General features: G+C 48.9%; 1 protein-coding gene across 6 annotated transcripts in view; it reads right to left on the reverse strand.

Moving 5' to 3' along the window:
• Window positions 1-18756, reverse strand: part of tp53inp2b (tumor protein p53 inducible nuclear protein 2b) — a 53525-nt gene that overhangs the window by 25599 nt on the left and 9170 nt on the right. For 4 of the 6 annotated variants that reach the window (XM_086005754.1, XM_086005753.1, XM_086005748.1 and 1 more), the window contains one exon: window positions 3584-3886. In XM_086005754.1, coding sequence (XP_085861880.1) covers window positions 3584-3701 — 118 coding nt within the window. In that variant the 5' untranslated portion in view covers window positions 3702-3886. The other 2 variants (XM_086005751.1, XM_086005752.1) reach the window with 2 other exon arrangements.

Consider the following 18756-nt stretch of genomic DNA (forward strand, 5'->3'; position numbering starts at 1 on the left):
CAGATTAAAAAAAAGTTTCCTGTATGTGTCTATGATATTCCAAGATTTGTCAATAATGTGTTTTGACGGCACAAGACATGTATAAATGGGACTGAATATCAATTTATCCGATTTGTTGACAGAATTTAATCTAAAAATTGACAAAGAAACCATATTACATAGAAATAGAAGATAGGAGCAGGAGTAGGCCATTCGGCCCTTCGAGCCTGCTCCGCCATTCAACGAGATCATGGCTGATCATCCAAACCCTAGCACCCAGTCCCTACACCGACAGCCATCCCACCCAAGCCCTATCCCCGTAACCCCGCGTATTTAATCCCCCCTAACACTAAGGGCCAATTTTTATCATGGCCAATCAACCTAACCTGCACATCTTTGGACTGTTTGACACCAATATTGACACCATATCATTAGTCTCAATGACCAGGTTTTGTTAGCTTACATCATACTCATGCCTCAACAATCGAACGATGTTTGCCACATAACTGAGATTTGACCCAGGAGTCTATTTTTTTTAAAAACTTATCCTTTTATGAAAGTTCTCCCCTCCACTTTGAGAAGTTTACATATCTAGGCAAGAAAAGATACAAATCGAGTCACACAGCACTTGTGCATATTTGTGTGTCAGCCATGGCTCAGTTAGTAGCACTCTTGCCTCTGAGTCAGAAGGTCGTGGGTTCAAGTCCCACTCCAGAGACTGGAGTGCAGTACTGAGGGAGTGCTGCACTGTCGGAGGTGCCGTTAAACCGAGGCCCCGTCTGCTCTCAGGCAGTCGTAAAAGATCCCTTGGCACTATTCGAAGAAGAGGAGCAGGGGAGTTCTCCCTGGTGTCCTGGCCAATATTTATCTCTCAATCAACATCACTAAAACAGATTATCTGCTCATTATCACATTGCTGTTTGTGGGAGCTTGCTGTGCGCAAATTGGCTGCCGCGTTTCCTACAACAGAGACTGAACATCAAAAAGTACTTCATTGGCTGTAAAGCGCATTAGGATGTCCGGTGGTCGTGAAAGGTGCTAAAGAAATGCAAGTCTTGCTTTCTTTTTTTTTCCCTTTTCTTGACATTCCTTCTATTTCTCTTGCTTTCTCCCAGTGAGTTGCAGAGGTTTTATGGAGGCTGGGGTAACCCAGCAGTCACAGGGAGTAGAAATTGGTTATGGCCTGTTTTCGGGCATATGACCAGTGGCGTGCCCAATCCGGGAGACCAGAGGCTCACCCTAAATTGGGTCTCGGGCCTCATTTGAATACGTCGAGCGAGCTGTCAACGCCTGTCGCACCTCCAGAAAGGGGGGGGGGAGAAAAGAGGTGGGGTGGGGGGGAAAGAGGACAACAGGAGGAGGGCCGATCACAGACTGGCAGCAGCCCTCAGGAGTGCAGTGGAGCCAGGATTTATTTTATTTCTTAACTCTTTAGTGGCAGCTACTTGCTCGACAGCATCTACGACTGAAAAACCTGAGCGGGGCAGGCCCAGCCCCTCAGGGCAGCCCAGTTTGGCCGAGGGGTCCTAAAACAGGCATTGTATATGTTAATGAGGGGCCTAACGCCTTTTCTTTGGGGGGGGGGGGGGGGGCGCCAGGGATGCCTGAAAAATTGCCCAACCCAAAAATGGGGTCGGACACATTTCAGTAATCCCGCGCCCTGATGACATGGCCCCACGAAATTGGTACATTTTTGCCCTTAGTTCCCACCTGGAAAATGGGCACAAGGACCAATTTCTACCCCACCGTTGTTAGTGGAAGCCCTCTATTGAAACCATATGACCTATAGATTGAGTCATAATAAAACTACTGCTTTGTTGATGAGCACAGGATCTGCATTGAGGGTTATAAAAATAAGTACAGAGAGAGAGGATCAAAAGCTCTGCGGAACATGATTCCCAAGACCTGTGAACTAAGGAAGGCCACCAAGAATGAATAACGTACGATCGTGGTTGTACAGGTATTTGGGGATTTTGTTTGATTTTCCTTTGGGAGAAGCACAGAGAAACTTGTAAAAGAACTTTTCCTAAGGAAGTGAAATGGGTCAGATGGAGTCCACAGTGGAGCAGATGTTATATGGTTAGTGCAAGGAATGCATTTATCCTGTTCCATGCTTGCTTATGTTCTTAAGATGTGATCTTGTTGTAACTGTTCTGTTCTTTCTCCCCACTAGAGAACTAAATTACCTAGGATTATAACAAGCTATTTTAAATATCTTTAAAGCAGCGAACTACCAGGCTTTTACTTGGGAGGGATTAAATTGGGTTTTAATGGTCACAGTGGAACTATTTATACAGCGTCAATATCATAAGGCTGCTTATCAGCACAGAGACTCTCAGGTCAGGTCGCCTCGATGCTGGGCCACTCTTGATAGTTGCTAGCAAGGGGGCAAGAAACAGCACAAGTCCAATTTCCAACCCACCCGAAAGCTTCCTGCCCACATAAAACCAAGCCATAGGCGGTGAGCGCACATTTCCCAGCCTAACATGTAGCCGCTCACCACTACAAAAGTCAAGAATGGGCTGCAAATGCGAGATAAGCTAAACCAGTCTTCACAAACTTGTATGGCACTGAAACTCTGCTTCTTTTGAAAAGTTAACATCATACTGATATTGCCAAGAGTGAGCAAATTGGCCTTGGGTCCTGAAGAGAAGAAAAGGTCAAAAGGACAGAACAGAAAATAGAAATGGTCCATGCGGTAGCCTTAACCCAGATTTGCTCCAGTCTCCCAATGCTATACCTGGAGCAGTTCAAGGCAGCGCTTGCTGCAGACATGCCCGTGAATGATGCCATTACAACTCTCTTTGGTTTCTTTGACAAACCATGGGGCTACACTTAACGAGAGGGAATAGTCAGTTGTTGCAGTGGTGTGCAAAACTTGTAAACTAGGACTCAAACCCACCATGACCAATTGGCTCAGGAATGGGCACTCTGCTGTTAGGTTGGCAGCTAACTAGTTCCCAACTCTAACCATTTAGTGGAGTTACTTTATGTAGGTTAAATATAGGTGGTAATTAAAGGGAATCATAAAATAAATCAAGTTCAAACATCATCAGATCACAGTTTTAACAAAATTTTGGATTTTTTTTTTTGTGCAACAGGTCTAACACAGGACAACGGGAAGTGGACAGAAAATTCACAGGTTTGACCCCAGTGAGGCACAGGTAAACCTGAAGGCATTGCACCAGAGTACCAATGAGCAAGACCAGAGGCTTGCTATAGCTCATTGCATGTTATAAAATAAGTATTGTGTTTATGTAGCATCTTATCACACCCCTCTAAAAATTCACAAAGCTTTACACAATTATTGTTTCCACAGACCGGATTGAAGAAGAAGTGGTGGTTAACTTTGAGGATGCATCTAAAACTTCGCAATTAATGTTGAGTCATTTTTGGCGTCAGGCTTTTCTAATGAAAGTATCAATTTGATTTGGAATTATAGTTATATTCTGGATAAGAAAAAACAAGTGTTCTATTTACAATGGTATAAATTGCTTTCTGCTAGTTAGCAGAGCACCTGAAGAATTCATTTACAACAGAGATTTCGAACGAGGACAGGGTTAGCATAAAATGAGTCACTGAGCTTTAAGAGCTTCAAGCTCACCTGGAAAGTCAACAATTAACCAGCCGTCATCCTCCTTTTCGGTCAAGCTGGGATCGGGACCCTGGATGCAGACCTCCTCAGTTTCCCCATAGAAAAGGCTGGTGAGTCGGTGGAACATGGTGGTCTGGCTGTGAAGTAGATCTGCAATTCAACGCACAGGCAGACAACCAATCTCTTAGGGGGCGGCAAGAGGCTGGTGAGCGAAGAGTGCACGAGGAGCCCTCAAGCGACGTTGAGCTGAGCGTAGCCCAGAATGCAAAGTGCTGTCATAAGGTTTTCACTTGGTTTACATGCAAAGAAGGCCTAGAACAAAACAAGACAAAAAGATGCACAGAAATGTTATTATATCTCCCAGTCCTTACCCGACAGCCAAGACTGATAACTAGTCATATGTTGCTATGCTGTTTTCATGCAGTTCAACACCTTGTTGGTATAAAGGAAGTAACAGCGTGTCAGTTTTAAACTGTGGGGTTAAATACGTCATACTGTAGGAAATTCACTTCATTTTGTTAATTGATCACACACACATTTCTGGGGACGCCATCAGATTCAATGTTGATTATGGTTGCCAACTCTGGTTGGATGTATTCCTGGAGATTTCATCACATGACCTCCTGCCCGGACGCTCCCGCCATTGGTCACCCAACAGATCCATCCTCACAGCGCACCGCCTTCCCACACCAATCGGAAAGCCAACAGACTCATCATTACCCAACAGAATGATTCTTTACCGTCAGTCAAACAGCCTTTCTTCCCCCTCCATCTACAATATTTTTTACAATCGATAAATGTTTCAAGAAAATGAAAACAAAAAAAATACTCCTGTGATTTTTCACCAGAGTTGCTGGCAGCAGTCTCCTGGAGATTAATCTTCAACTAGTGGAGACTCCAGGACAATCCTAGAGGGTTGGCAACTCTGACGTTGAGTCCCCATGGTTAAATATCCAGCCAACACCCACTATGAAAAATGGCCAAATAGGCAAGGTACCAGAGAGTTACCAGTGACCAAGGATCCGTACCCTAAAAAAAAAAAAGGTCCAAACTTTTGGGAAAGGAAATAATACTTAAAGGATTTTATAAGAACATCATGAGGATTAGGAGCAGGAGTAGGCCATACAGCCCCTTGAGCCTGCTCCGCCATTTAATAAGATCATGGCTGATCTTCAACCGGAATTCCACTTTCCCGCCCGATCTCCATATCCCTTGATTCCCCTAGAGTCCAAAAATCTCTCTCAGCCTTGAATATGCTCAACGACTGAGCATCCACAGCCCTCTGGGGCAGAGAATTCAAAAGATTCACCACCCTCTGAGTGAAGAAATTCCTCCTCATCTCAGTCTTAAATGGCTGACCCCTTATCCCGAGACTATGCCCCCTAGTTCTAGACTCGCCAGCCAGGGAAAACAACCTCGCAGCAGCTACCCGGTCAATCGCTCTCAGAATCTTTAAAAAATATATTTTTTAAACATTTAAAAAAACGTTTCAGCACTCAATGGATTAAAATGCAAATTCTAGTTATAAATGGGGCTTTTATTCTTTTGACGTGTCCACAGTTTGGGTCATACTAGATGTGACAGATCACAAGGCTCCGTCAGCAAGAACAGACATCAAGGCTGCCAGGCCTTTAGTCATTAAAGTCAATAATAAATATAGTGCCGCAGAACAAGAGTTCAACACATTCTGTCGTAACTGCAAACTTCCAGAGGGTACACTTTCTTTCAGTTACTTTGTATACAATTTTATTCCTCTCCTCCCCCGCCGATTTTTATTACCCTGAAAAGTTTCCCAACTCTCGCTTGCTGTTGCAGAACTAAAATGCATCATTGTTGTGGGGTTGGGGTGTGGGGGGAGGGTGGGGGAAGGACTGCTAGAAGTGCAAGCTTAGCTGTGTATAAGTGAAGGATAAACACTGTGGCATGTTATTAAAGTAGTACTTGAAACTACAGTGAATGACCTCATTCATTTTCTCTTTTCCCAACAACTTGGGGCTAGGTTAAGAGCATGAACTCCAACATGCTCCGTGTACCCTTGCGCCGGTTGAAAGCAATGAATGCCTGTGCGCCAGTTCGGAGGGGCATTAATGGAAGTCACCTACCCAACCACAGGTAGAGCATGAATTTAAAAGGGTGTAGGAACGGAGGTTCCTAGCTGAAGAATTGAGATCGACGCAGAGAATCAAAAACAATAAAATTTAATGAACAAACAAAGTTGTACAGTAAACTGCTGGATACAATGCAAATAGGTCTGGTCTGGTTGAAAGCCTCTCTCCAGAACTGCTAGAAGGTTCCGAGCACTGACGTCATGACGTCATCACGTTCTTCCCGCCGTTGGGGGATCACGTGACGGGCGGCATGACGTCATCACGCGGAGTAAAGGAAAGAAGCCATAGTACAGTTAACAGATACATTAAAGGTGCAGCCCCCGGTTGCACTACATTGCCGTTAAAGGAATTATATACAATTGTCCTGAATCCCCTGGTGGCTCTGCCACAAGGGCAACATTCCACCGCTATAGTGTAGAGGTTATGGAAAGGTAACGTGTCTTCATATTCACAGGTGAAGATCACCTGTATGACTGTTGTTCATGATTTATGAAATATGAATTTAAAAAATATTCGTTGGGCGTCGGATGTGGGCGTCACTGGCAAGGCCGGCATTTATTGCCCTGGAGAAGGTGGTGGTGAGCCGCCTTCTTGAACCGCAGAGGGCAGTTAAGAGTCAACCACATTGCTGTGGGTCTGGAGTCAGATATAGGCCAGACCGGGTAAGGGCGGCAGATTTCCTTCCCTAAAAGGACATTAGTGAACCAGATGGGTTTTTATGACAATCCGGTGGTTCCATGGTCACCATTACTGATACTAGCTTCTTAATTTCAGATTAATTTAAATGGGATTTGAGCTCATGTCTCCGGATCATTAGTCCAGGCCTCTGGATTACTAGTCCAGTAACATAACCATTATGCTACCATACCCTGGAGTATATTCAATTTCTTGAGACTTTTTGTCATGTCTACTTATTAGTGTCATGATTGAGTAACTGTTTTTGTGACATTGGTAATATCTAGAGGTAACACCTGCATCTACTACTTTCAATATGCCACACCTATGTATTGGCACAGTGGTGTCGTGGTTATGTTACTGGACTAGTAAGAGTTCAAATCTCACCATGCCGATTTAAAAATTTTAAATCACTTAAAAATCTGGAAATAAAAATCTGGTACCATTAAAAAAAAAATTAAACGGTCGGATTGTTGTTAAAAAGCCAAATAATTCACAAACGTTCGTTAGGGAAGGAAACCAGTCAGTCCTTACCCTGTCTGGCCTATATATGACTCCACTGCACGCCAATAGGGTTGAGTTTTAACTGCCTCCTGAAGTGGCCTAGCAAGCCACTCAGTTGTATCAAACTCAGGGCAATAAATGCCAGCCTTGCCGGTGACGCCCACATCCAGAGAATGAATTAAAAAAAAATACCATCTGCTATTCAGTCCTCCCATCACTGGAGGCACAGCGTTGCGAGTCATCCTGGTCCATCCACTATTTTGGCGTTACCACACACAGAGCTAACTAACGAACTGTCCAACTAATCATGAGCACAGGAGATTCACTAGTAGGGATTTGCAGTGTCAGCTGTGGCTCAGTGGGTAGCACACTTGCCTCGGAGTCAGAAGGTTGTGGGTTGAAGTCCCACTCCAGGCCCTTAAGCACATAAAGCTAGGTGGACACTCCAGTGCAGTACTGAGGGAGTGCTGCACTGTCAAAGGTGCCGTCTTTCGGATGAGACGTTAAACTGAGGCCCCGTCTGCTCGCTCAGGTGGACGTAAAAGATCCCATGGCACTATTTCGAAGAAGAGCAGGGGAGTTATCCCCGGTGTCCCGGCTAATATTTATCCCTCAATCAACATAACAAAAACAGATTATCTGGTCATTATCACATTGCTGTTTGTGGGAGCTTGCTGTGTGCAAGTTGGCTGCCGCGTTTCCCACATTACATTACAACAGTGACTCCACTTCAAAAAGTACATTGCCTGTAAAGCGCTTCGAGACATCCGGTGGTCATGAAATGCAAGTCTTTCTTTATAGTTTATTTCCAATCTGCTACATGACTTCAATGCCCAACTATAAGTTGGGCAAGTGATTTGTTTTTGCTCAGATACCACAGCTCCTATATCATTGCGGTGCGTCAGACTGTTAAACAGACTGTGAATCCTTCCATTACTTCACCCTATTCTCCAAGGGAAGAGTGTGAAGATACAAAAATAACCACCAGAACAAAAAGGATTTGTGGTTTATGATGTTGCCCGATTCCCAAGTTACCCGCCTACAATTGTTTTTACAATACTATATAGTTGTGAGAAGGTATCATCACACCAAACTGGAAGCAGGATGTAATACAATGAATAATGATACCCCAGAGCAAGTTACAGGTTGCAATATAATAGTAGAGGTGTCTAGATGCTTTATATAGTTGGTAGTGAATCACAGACTGGAATCTGATAGAAGGGCTCAGATAACATCAGCCGAGCATTTCTAATCTGGACATCCCAAAGCGCTTTACAGCCAGTGAAGTACTTTTTGAAGTGTAGTCACCATTGTAATGTAGTAAATGTAGGTAGCACACAATTTGTACCTGCCCAACCTGTAGTCTGCAGATGCCAAGGGAATGCCCAGGGTCAGCTTTTACTAATTCAGGCCATCTCTAGGAATCGGAAATGCCCCTCATTGGGAGCTCGCCCCTTGGTGGGGAAGGGGGAAATGATGCGCCACTTCAGGATTTATCGACCTTTAGCTACACAAGGGGGCAAGCATCTAGAAATTGCCAGCTGGCCAAAAAGGACAAGATGGTTTTTAGTATCATCTCTCTGAAAACTACAAGCCTTGGGTTTAGGCAGTCTTAATCCACTTTCAAGTGGCTTTGAAACCCCAGAACAGAACTGGTCATCACACTCAGAATGACTTGCTGTGGAAAACACACTGGTGAGCAGGGGTGCTCTTCTCAGACTGTGCCAAGAGGAATATTCGGACAGTGCTAGGCAGGCAGAATATTTGTCCACTTTTCCAACGCCGGTATCATGGACTGGCAATCTGAATAAAATTTCAGTCAAGGGTCAGGAAATCAGAAGGGCCGTCGCCATTTCCCCAGTCTCCTCCATATATCTTGGCACCTTCGCCCATTGATTGCTCATCCATCCAAACTGAATGTTTCCACTCGTGGGGGGGGGGGGGGGGGGGGGGGAGTCCAAAACTAGATGTCATAAATACAAAGATAGTCACTAATAAATCCAAAGACGCGACTGCTGCCAATGAAGTTGAAATAGTTGCGCATGCACAGTCCAAGTGTTTTTTTGGTTGTTCGCTTCGCCGGGAAGGGAGCGGGCTCATTGAAAAAAACAGAACCATCAGGCTTCCAGTTGTTGGAGCTTCTAGATTAATGCACAGTACGCTTCTGCACAGCTTCCGGTCGTTGGCAGCAGTCACTCCGTAAATCCAATAAAAGGAATTCAAGGTTAGCTTCTTTACCCAGAGAGTGGTTAGTATACAGAACTGGCCACCACATGGAGTAGTTGATAGCATTGAAGCATTTAAGGGGAAGCTAGATAAGCACATGTGCAAGAACGGATATGCTGATAGGGTTAGAGGAAGTGGGGTGGGAGGAGGTTCGTGTGGAGCATAAACACCGGCCTTGAGCAGTTGGGCCAAATGGCCCGTTTTGTGCTGTTAATTCTATGGACAGTCATTTTTGCCTGCGGTCTCTACTCTCCATCACTATTCATGCAAGCCTAATATTTGCTGTCTTCCTTAGCTTTGTGGCCCTTTTCGCATGCTCCATCTCACCCTCAGTAAGCTCTCTACTGGAGTGGAGCTAATTTACAGAACAAATGGGAAACTGTTCAACCTCCGTCGCCTCCAGTCCAGATCCAAGGTCATCCCATCCTCTGTTGTCAAATTACCTAGAAACATAGAAGATAGGAGCAGGAGTAGGCCATTCGGCCCCTCGAGCCTGCTCCGCCATTCAATGCGATCATGGCTGATCATACAAATTCAGTACCCGGTCCCTGCTTTCTCCCCATACCCTTGATCCCTTTAGCCTTAAGAAATATATCCAACTCCTTCTTGAATATATTTAATGTATTGGCCTCTACTGCCTTCTGTGGTAGAGAATTCCACAGGTTCACCACTCTCTGGGTGAAGAAATTCCTCCTCATTTCTGTCCTAAATGGCCTACCCCTTATCCTTAGACTGTGACCCCTGGTTCTGGACTCCCCGACCATCGGGAACATCCTTCCTGCATCTAGTCTGTCCAGTCCGGTCAGAATTTTATTAGTTTCAATGAGATGCAGACGACGCTTGCGTCTGCGCTCACTCGGAGATCGACCTCCAAACCATCGTCAACACCTTCACCGAAGCGTACGAGAGCATGGGTCTTACACTAAACATCCGTAAGACAAAAATCCTCTACCAACCTGCCCCCACCACACAGTACTGCCCCCCGATTATCAAAAACCACGACAAGGCCTTGGACAATGTGGACCATACCTCAGGAGCCTACTGTCAACAAGGGCAGACGTCGACGACGAAGTCCAACACTGCCTTCAGTGTGCCAGTGCAGCCTTCGGTCACCTGAGGAAGAGAGTGTTTGAAGACCAGGACCTCAAACCCGGCACTAAGCTCATAGTCTACAGAGCAGCAGTGATACCTGCCCTGCTGTATCCCTCAGAGACATGGGCCATGTACAGTAGGCACCTCAAAGCACTGGAGAGGTACCACCAACACTGCCTCCGCAAGATCCTGCAAATCCATTGGCAGGATAGGTGCACCAACATCAGTGTTCTTACTCAGGCCAACATCCCCAGCATCGAAGCTTTGACCATGCTCAATCAGCTCTGATGGACGGGTCACATTGTCCGCATGACCGATACGAGACTCCCAAAACAAGCGCTCTACTCGGAGCTCCGGCACGGCAAGAGAGCCCCAGGTGGGCAAAGGAAACAGTTCAAGGGCACCCTCAAAGCTTCCTTGAAAAAGTGCAACATCCCCACCGACACCTGGGAATCCCTGGCCCAAGACCTCACAAAGTGGAGGAGAAACATCCGGGAAGACGCCGAACACCTCGAGTCTCTTCGCCGGGAGCAAGCGGAAGCCAAGCGCAGGCAGCGCACGTCAACCCAAGCACCCCACCCACCCGCCCCTTCAACCACCATCTGCCCCACCTGTGACAGAGACTGTAGGTCCCGCATTGGGCTCAGTCACCTGAGAACTCATTTTTAATGTGGACGCAAGTCATCCTCGGTTCCTAAGAAGAAGTACACACACTGCCAGGGCAACTCAGTCCTGCCTATAGAGGAAACAACCAGCTTCTACTCTTCCTCTGCCAGGAAGCACGGCCAGTTGGGAATCAAAGGCACAACCTCACTTCCAGCCACAGCACATCGACGTTCCAACACACTACAGTCGATTTTTCTCAGGGCAAGCCTGGACGGTCATTCATGTTCAACAGTACTGCACCACAGGCGCTAGAATAAAGAATATATGCAAGCTTTATTTATATATATATATATTTTTTTTTTTAAAAAAAAGCAAAGTTAGCATCTTACTTGCCTTTGGAAACTCCAGATAACATCTGGAGGTTCCATGTAGGAAAGGGAAAAAAAAGACACAGAGACTATTTACCCAATTTTGTACAAAGGAATTTTGTTTTAGCACAGGCTAGTTCAAGATACAAACAAAAAATCCCATTATAATTGGTACTTTGTTTCACCATAAAGAGTTTCACATGCGGTTAAATCTGATTAACAAAGCTAATTCTTTCCAGGAGAAAGGGAGTGGTTGAATCCAGTAGAATTAATACAACACTTTGTACAACAGTGCCATGGTGACTGGGACAAACACTTAAAAAGGTCAAAGTCACAGCCATGACCCAAAAAGCAGTGCAAAGAAACTATGAATTGCATGTCTTGCAAACTACAATATTTTTTCAACTGACACTTTTGTAAACAGGGGAGAAAAAAAAGCACTTAAAAAAAACACAACTTCTCTTTTATATGTTACCTTCTATTGCGCTCACTGTTGGTCTTCTACCTGCTGCTTTTGAATGTATCAACGTTGAGTGCAAAGCCATAGAGACGGAGACACTACATGGTCACAAACCTCTGACTTAAAAGCGAAGGTTTCCTTTTACAATGTGCTGCTGCGACATACAATCTAGAATAGGCTTTTTAAAATCTGACCACTGCAGAAAGATTACACATTGCTCCCTGTGCTATTTCTTTTCACTCCTACTTTCTCTCCTCCCCTAAGTGGCCGACTGACTCTTACTGGGACACAAGGCCACCAATGCTCACCCAAGTGGCCATTCCTCGCATGGAAGCCTAGGCAACACTGCCTGGATTTTCAGACTGATGGAACCTATTTAAACCGAATTGGTTATCGTCGGCGTCACGATTGGAAACACTCGGCCTGCGTGTCCATGGAACAGTCAAGTGTGGAGGGCTTCATAGCAAACTCCAACCTACTCCACCCACGGTATCTACACACACAGACATCCCAGCAGCGAACACTGGGTAACAACGGAAATCCTGGCCATTTTTTTGTTGTTGTTTCTTTCCCTAGCCAGAGTTACTGAAGCCAATTGCAATGCCCCCTTACTACTGCCCTGGCTGTGACTGGCTAACTCAGCACTGACCAAAAAATCAAGCCTATGGCCTTCTTGATCTCCTTGGCTACTACACCATGCAGTGCTTTGTCCCACTGATCCACCAGGGGAGCTCCTTGCAGTTGGCTATAGGTAGAATCCTTTCAAGAGCTTTACCCTTATAAAGCTTTACTAAACTCAATGTGTGTTTGAAGCACACAGCTTAGTTACAGACTCAGAAAATACAAGTATCTCATGTAACATGCAGGGTGTTTTACAATTAACAGATCACTGTGGCTCAGTTGGTAGCACCCTCGCCTCGGAGTCAGAATTTGTGGGTTCAAGTCCCACTCCAGGGACTGGAGCACAAAATCTAGGCCGACACTCCCAGTGCAGTGCTGAGGGAGGGCTGCACTGTCGGATGTGCTGTCTTTTGGATGAGACATTAAACTGAGGCCCCGTCTGCTCTCTCAGGTGGACGCAAAAGAGCCCATGACACTATTTCAAAGACGAGCAGGGGAGTTATCCCCGGTGTCCTGGCCAATATTTCTTCTCCTTCTTCTTAGGCAGTCCCTCAGGACCGAGGATGACTTGCTTCCACATTAAAAATGAGGTCTCAGGTGACTGATGAACCCAATGCGGGACCTACAGTCTCTGTCACAAGTGGGGTAGACGGGTGGAGTGCTGGGGTTGACATGCGCTCTTGCGCTTGGCTTCCGCTTGCTCCCGGCGAAGAGACTCGAGGTGTTCGGCGCCTTCCCGGATGCTTCTCCTCCACTTTGTGCGGTCTTGGGCCAGTGATTCCCAGGTGTCGGTGGGGATGTTGCACTTTTTCCAATGAGGCTTTGAGGGTGTCCTTGAAGTGTTTCCTCTGCCCACCTTGGTGTGTCGGAACTCCAAGTAGTGCGCTTGTTTTGGGAGTCTCGTATCGGGCATGTGGATGATGTGACCTGTCCATCGGAGCTGATCGAGCGTGGTCAAAGCTTCGATGCTGGCCTGAGCGAGAACACGGACGTTGGTGCGCCTATCCTGCCAATGGATCCGCAGGATCTTGCGGCGGCAGCATTGGTGGTACCTCTCCAGTGCTTTGAGGTGCCTGCTGTACATGGTCCATGTCTCTGAGGCATACAGCAGGGTGGGTATCACTACTGGTCTGTAGACCATGAGCTTAGTGCCGGGTTTGAGGTCCTGGTCTTCAAACACTCTCTTCTTCAGGCGACCGAAGGCTGCACTGGCACACTGAAGGCGGTGTTGGACTTCGTCATCGACGTCTGCCCTTGTTGACAGTAGGCTCCCGAGGTATGGAAAGTGGTCCATGTTGTCCAAGGCCTTGTCGTGGATTTTGATAATCGGGGGGGCAGCACTGTGTGGCGGGGGCAGGTTGGTAGAGGACCTTTGTCTTATGGATGTTTATTGTAAGGCCCATGCTCTCGTACGCTTCAGTGAAGGTGTCGACGATGGTTTGGAGTTCGACCTTGTGAGCACAGACGCAAGCGTCGTCTGCGTACTGCAATTCGACGACAGAGGAAGGAACGACCTTGGATTGGGACTGGAGGTGACGGAGGTTGAACAGTTTCCAGTTTGTTCTGTAAATTAGCTCCACTCCAGCGGGGAGCTTACTGAGGGCGAGATGGAGCATTGCAGCAAGGAAGATCGAGAAGAGCGTTGGTGCAATGACACAGCCTTGCTTGACCCTGGTCCGTACGTGAATTGGGTCTGTGGTGGAACCGTTATTTTTTATCCCTCAATCAACATAACAAAAACAGTTGATCTGATCATTACCACATTGCTGTTTGTGGGAGCTTGCGGTGCGCAAATTGGCTGCCGCATTTCCTACAACAGTGACTACACTCAAAGTACTTCATTGGCTGTAAAGCGCTTTGGGACGTCCAGTGGTCATGAAAGGCGCTATAGAAATGCAAGTCTTTTTCTTTTTTGAACTCAAGCTATGGACCCGAGGTTAATCTAGTTCATCTCTAGATAGCTAGGTAATCTAGATCGGAATCTGGTGCATTTATAAAAAAATACATGCTCAGAACATTTGTCTAGTGTCAGGAGTCCTGAGTCTTTATGAACTCGCTTATTTCCTACTCTAACTCATTCTTTCCCAGAGCTTTAAAACTATGTGTCGTTTTCCGAGTGGCAATAAACAGGTCGTTTTCCGAGTGGCAGGCAGTGACAAGTGGGGTCCCGCAAGGATCGGTCCTAGGACCCCAGCTGTTCACAATATATATTAATGATCTGGATGAGGGAATTGGATGTAATATCTCCAAATTTGCAGACAACACAAAGCTGGGTGGGAGGGTAAGCTGTGAGGAGGATGTTGTGAAACTCCAGTACGATTTGGACAGATTGGGCAGAAACATGGCAAATGCACTATAATGTGGATAAATGTGAGGTTATCCACTTTGGTGGCAAAAACAGGAAGGCAGATTATTATTTGAATGGCAATACATTGGGAGGAGGGGAAGTGCAAAGAGACCTGGGTGTTCTTGTGCACCAGTCGCTGAAGGTAAGCATGCAGGTGCAGCAGGCGGTTAAGAAGGCAAATGGTATGTTGGCCTTCGTAGCGAGAGGGTTCGAGTACAAGAACAAGGATGTCTTGCTGCAGTTGTGCAGGGCCTTGGTGAGACCGCACCTTGAGTATTGTGTGCAGTTTTGGTTGCCTTATCTGAGGAAGGATGTTCTTGCCATGGAAGGAGTGCAGCGAAGATTCACCAGGCTGATACCTGGGATGGCAGGAATGACGTATGAGGAGAGATTGTGTCGATTGGGCTTATACTCACTGGAGTTTAGAAGATTGAGAGGGGATCTCATCGAAACCTATAAAATTCTGTCAGGCCTGGACAGACTAGGTGCAGGAAGGATGTTTCTGATGGCCGGGGAGTCCAGAACCAGGGGTCATAGTCTGAGGATAAGAGGTAAGCCATTTAGGACTGAAATGAGGAGGAATTTCTTCACCCAGAGAGTGGTGAACCTGTGGAATTCTCTGCCATAGAGGGCGGTGGAGGCCAGTTCATTAAATATATTCAAAAAAGAGTTGGATATATTTCTTAGGGCTAAAGGGATCAAGGGATATGGGGAGAAGGCAGGGACAGGGTACTGAATTTGGATGATCAGCCATGATCTCATTGAATGGCGGAGCAGGCTCGAGGGGCCGAATGGCCTACTCCTGCTCCTATCTTCTATGTTTCTATGTTTCTATCCCTCAGGCCCTCTGTTCCTCCTACAATCTTCAGCCTTTTATCATAGAATCGTACAGCACAGAAGGAGGCCATTCGGCCCATCGAGTCTGAGCCGGCTCTTTCGAAGAGCAATCCAGTTAGTCCCACTCCCTCGCTCTTACCCCATTTCCCTGCAATTTTTTCTCCTTCAAGTATTTATCCAATTCCCTTTTGAAGGCTACTATTGAATCTGTATCCACCACCTTATCGGGCAGTGCATTCCAAATCTTAACCACTAGCTGCGTAAAATTATTTTTCCTCATGTCGCTTCTGGTTCTTTTGCCAATCGCATTAAATCAATATTGACCCTTCAGCCATTGGAAACAGAGTAAATAAAGAGAAACTATCTAAAACATTCATGATTTTAAACACCTCGATCAAACTTAAAGCCTAACGTTACCTAATCACGCCTTCCTGGTTTACAATCTTGGCGGTGCCCCATACTACGGGCCTTAATCTTTATCTCAATTTTAAAAAGAAAAATCCATAATGACTCATTGCACCAGTGGAAAGTTTTCAGTCACGATCAGTTTCTAAAATAGTCTCATCTGACATCTCAGCCAACACAACGCCATGCTAGCTAATGTGTTCCTTTCTAGTTTCTTTTAAATTAAAGGTAAAACATTGAGAGCCCTATAGGACTGTTTCTCCTTCATTGGTTTCACATCAGTTTTTATAAATGATCCTTCTTCCCCCACCCCCCAGAGCCACTCCATCCTCCCCCACACCCACCCAGCCCCCACCGCCTCATCACCCCCACCAGCTTTTATAAATGATTCCTTTCCCCATCTCCAGCCCACATTTCCCCGCCCCCAACCCCCCCTGCAATCGCCCCGATCCCCACCCCCTCAATCCCCCCTGCACCACCCCGATCCCCACACCTACAATCGCCCTCCCACCGCCCCATCCCCCCGATACCCAACCCTGCAATCGCCCTTGCATCCCCCCGATCCCCACCCCCGCAATCCCCCCTGCACACCCCGATCCCAACCCCCACAATCCCCCCTGCACACCCCGATCCCCACCCCCGCAATCCCCCTGCACACCCCGATCCCCACCCCCGCAATCCCTCTGCACACCCCGATCCCCACCCCCGCAATCCCCCCTGCACACCCCGATCCCCACCCCCGCAATCCCCCCTGCACACCCCGATCCCCACCCCTGCAATCGCCCTCCACACCCCGTCCCCGATCCCGCAATCGCCCCCTCCCCCGATCCCCAACCCCGCAATCGCCCCCTCCCCCGATCCCCAACCCCGCAATCGCCCCCATCCCCACCCCGATCCCCAACCCCGCAATCGCCCCCTCCCCCGATCCCCAAACCCACAATCGCCCCCATCCCCACCCCGATCCCCAACCCCGCAATCGCCCCCTCCCCCGATCCCCAACCCCGCAATCGCCCCCTCCCCCGATCCCCAACCCCGCAATCGCCCCCTCCCCCGATCCCCAACCCCGCAATCGCCCCCTATCCCCACCCCGATCCCCAACCCTGCAATTGCCCCCTCCCCAACCCCGCAAATCGCCCCCTATCCCCACCCCGATCCCCAACCCTGCAATTGCCCCCTCCCCAACCCTGCAATCGCCCCCCCGATCCCTCAATCGCCCCTCCCATCCCCCTCAATCGCCCCCTCTCCACTCCTGCAATCGCCCCCTCCCCCTCCCCCCCCGCAATCGCCCCCTCCCCCTCCCCCCCCGCAATCGCCCCCTCACCCCGATCCCCACCCCGCCATCGCCCCCTCCCCCGCATTCGCCCCCTCACCCCGATCCCCACCCCGCCATCGCCCCCTCCCCGATCCCCACCCCCGCATTCGCCCCCTCCCCGATATCGCCCCCTCCCCGATCCCCACCCCCGCATTCGCCCCCTCCCCGATATCGCCCCCTCCCCGATCCCCACCCCCGCAATCGCCCCCTCCCCGATCCCCACCCCCGCAATCGCCCCCTCCCCGATCCCCACCCCCGCAATCGCCCCCTCCCCGATCCCCACCCCCGCAATCGCCCCCTCCCCGATCCCCACCCCCGCAATCGCCCCCTCCCCGATCCCCACCCCCGCAATCGCCCCCTCCCCGATCCCCACCCCCGCAATCGCCCCCTCCCCGATCCCCACCCCCGCAATCGCCCCCTCCCCGATCCCCACCCCCGCAATCGCCCCCTCCCCGATCCCCACCCCCGCAATCGCCCCCTCCCCGATCCCCACCCCCGCAATCGCCCCCTCCCCGATCCCCACCCCCGCAATCGCCCCCTCCCCGATCCCCACCCCCGCAATCGCCCCCTCCCCGATCCCCACCCCCGCAATCGCCCCCTCCCCGATCCCCACCCCCGCAATCGCCCCCTCCCCGATCCCCACCCCCGCAATCGCCCCCTCCCCGATCCCCACCCCCGCAATCGCCCCCTCCCCGATCCCCACCCCCGCAATCGCCCCCTCCCCGATCCCCACCCCCGCAATCGCCCCCTCCCCGATCCCCACCCCCGCAATCGCCCCCTCCCCGATCCCCACCCCCGCAATCGCCCCCTCCCCGATCCCCACCCCCGCAATCGCCCCCTCCCCGATCCCCACCCCCGCAATCGCCCCCTCCCCGATCCCCACCCCCGCAATCGCCCCCTCCCCGATCCCCACCCCCGCAATCGCCCCCTCCCCGATCCCCACCCCCGCAATCGCCCCCTCCCCGATCCCCACCCCCGCAATCGCCCCCTCCCCGATCCCCACCCCCGCAATCGCCCCCTCCCCGATCCCCACCCCCGCAATCGCCCCCTCCCCGATCCCCACCCCCGCAATCGCCCCCTCCCCGATCCCCACCCCCGCAATCGCCCCCTCCCCGATCCCCACCCCCGCAATCGCCCCCTCCCCGATCGCCCCCCCGAATCCCCCCACCCCCATCCCCACAATCCTTTCCCCCACCACCAATCTTGAAGCTACCCCTTTTTAGTAATCTTCCCTTGCAGAGCAGTGTGACCCTGAGAATTAACAATTACCTTAGTTACATGATCTGCTTATTGGATTAAATGTAGTTTAGCGCTACACTGATCACTCTGCTAATAAGCAGATATGCTACATGAATCAAGCTTTTTCAGGCTAAAGCAACTGATATGCTTTCTCCATTTTAATTATAAATAATTGTAAGGAATTTGGCACATCATATACAAATATTAAATACGTTATGGGTCAGTTACCTTTCCTGAGAAACTTCTTTGGATATTAAAGGCTATAGATTAGCAAATTCTGACCAACTTTAACCCCACATTCCCTACAGGGTCAATGTTGAGTCACGATGTATGAAACATAAGCCTTGCATTAGAGTCCTACATCTGATCAAATCCCAGAACC

Source organism: Somniosus microcephalus, chromosome 13, assembly GCF_052327205.1.
Source record: "Somniosus microcephalus isolate GS21.2 chromosome 13, FLI_Smic_1.0, whole genome shotgun sequence".
In the NCBI taxonomy this organism is placed as follows: domain Eukaryota; kingdom Metazoa; phylum Chordata; class Chondrichthyes; order Squaliformes; family Somniosidae; genus Somniosus; species Somniosus microcephalus.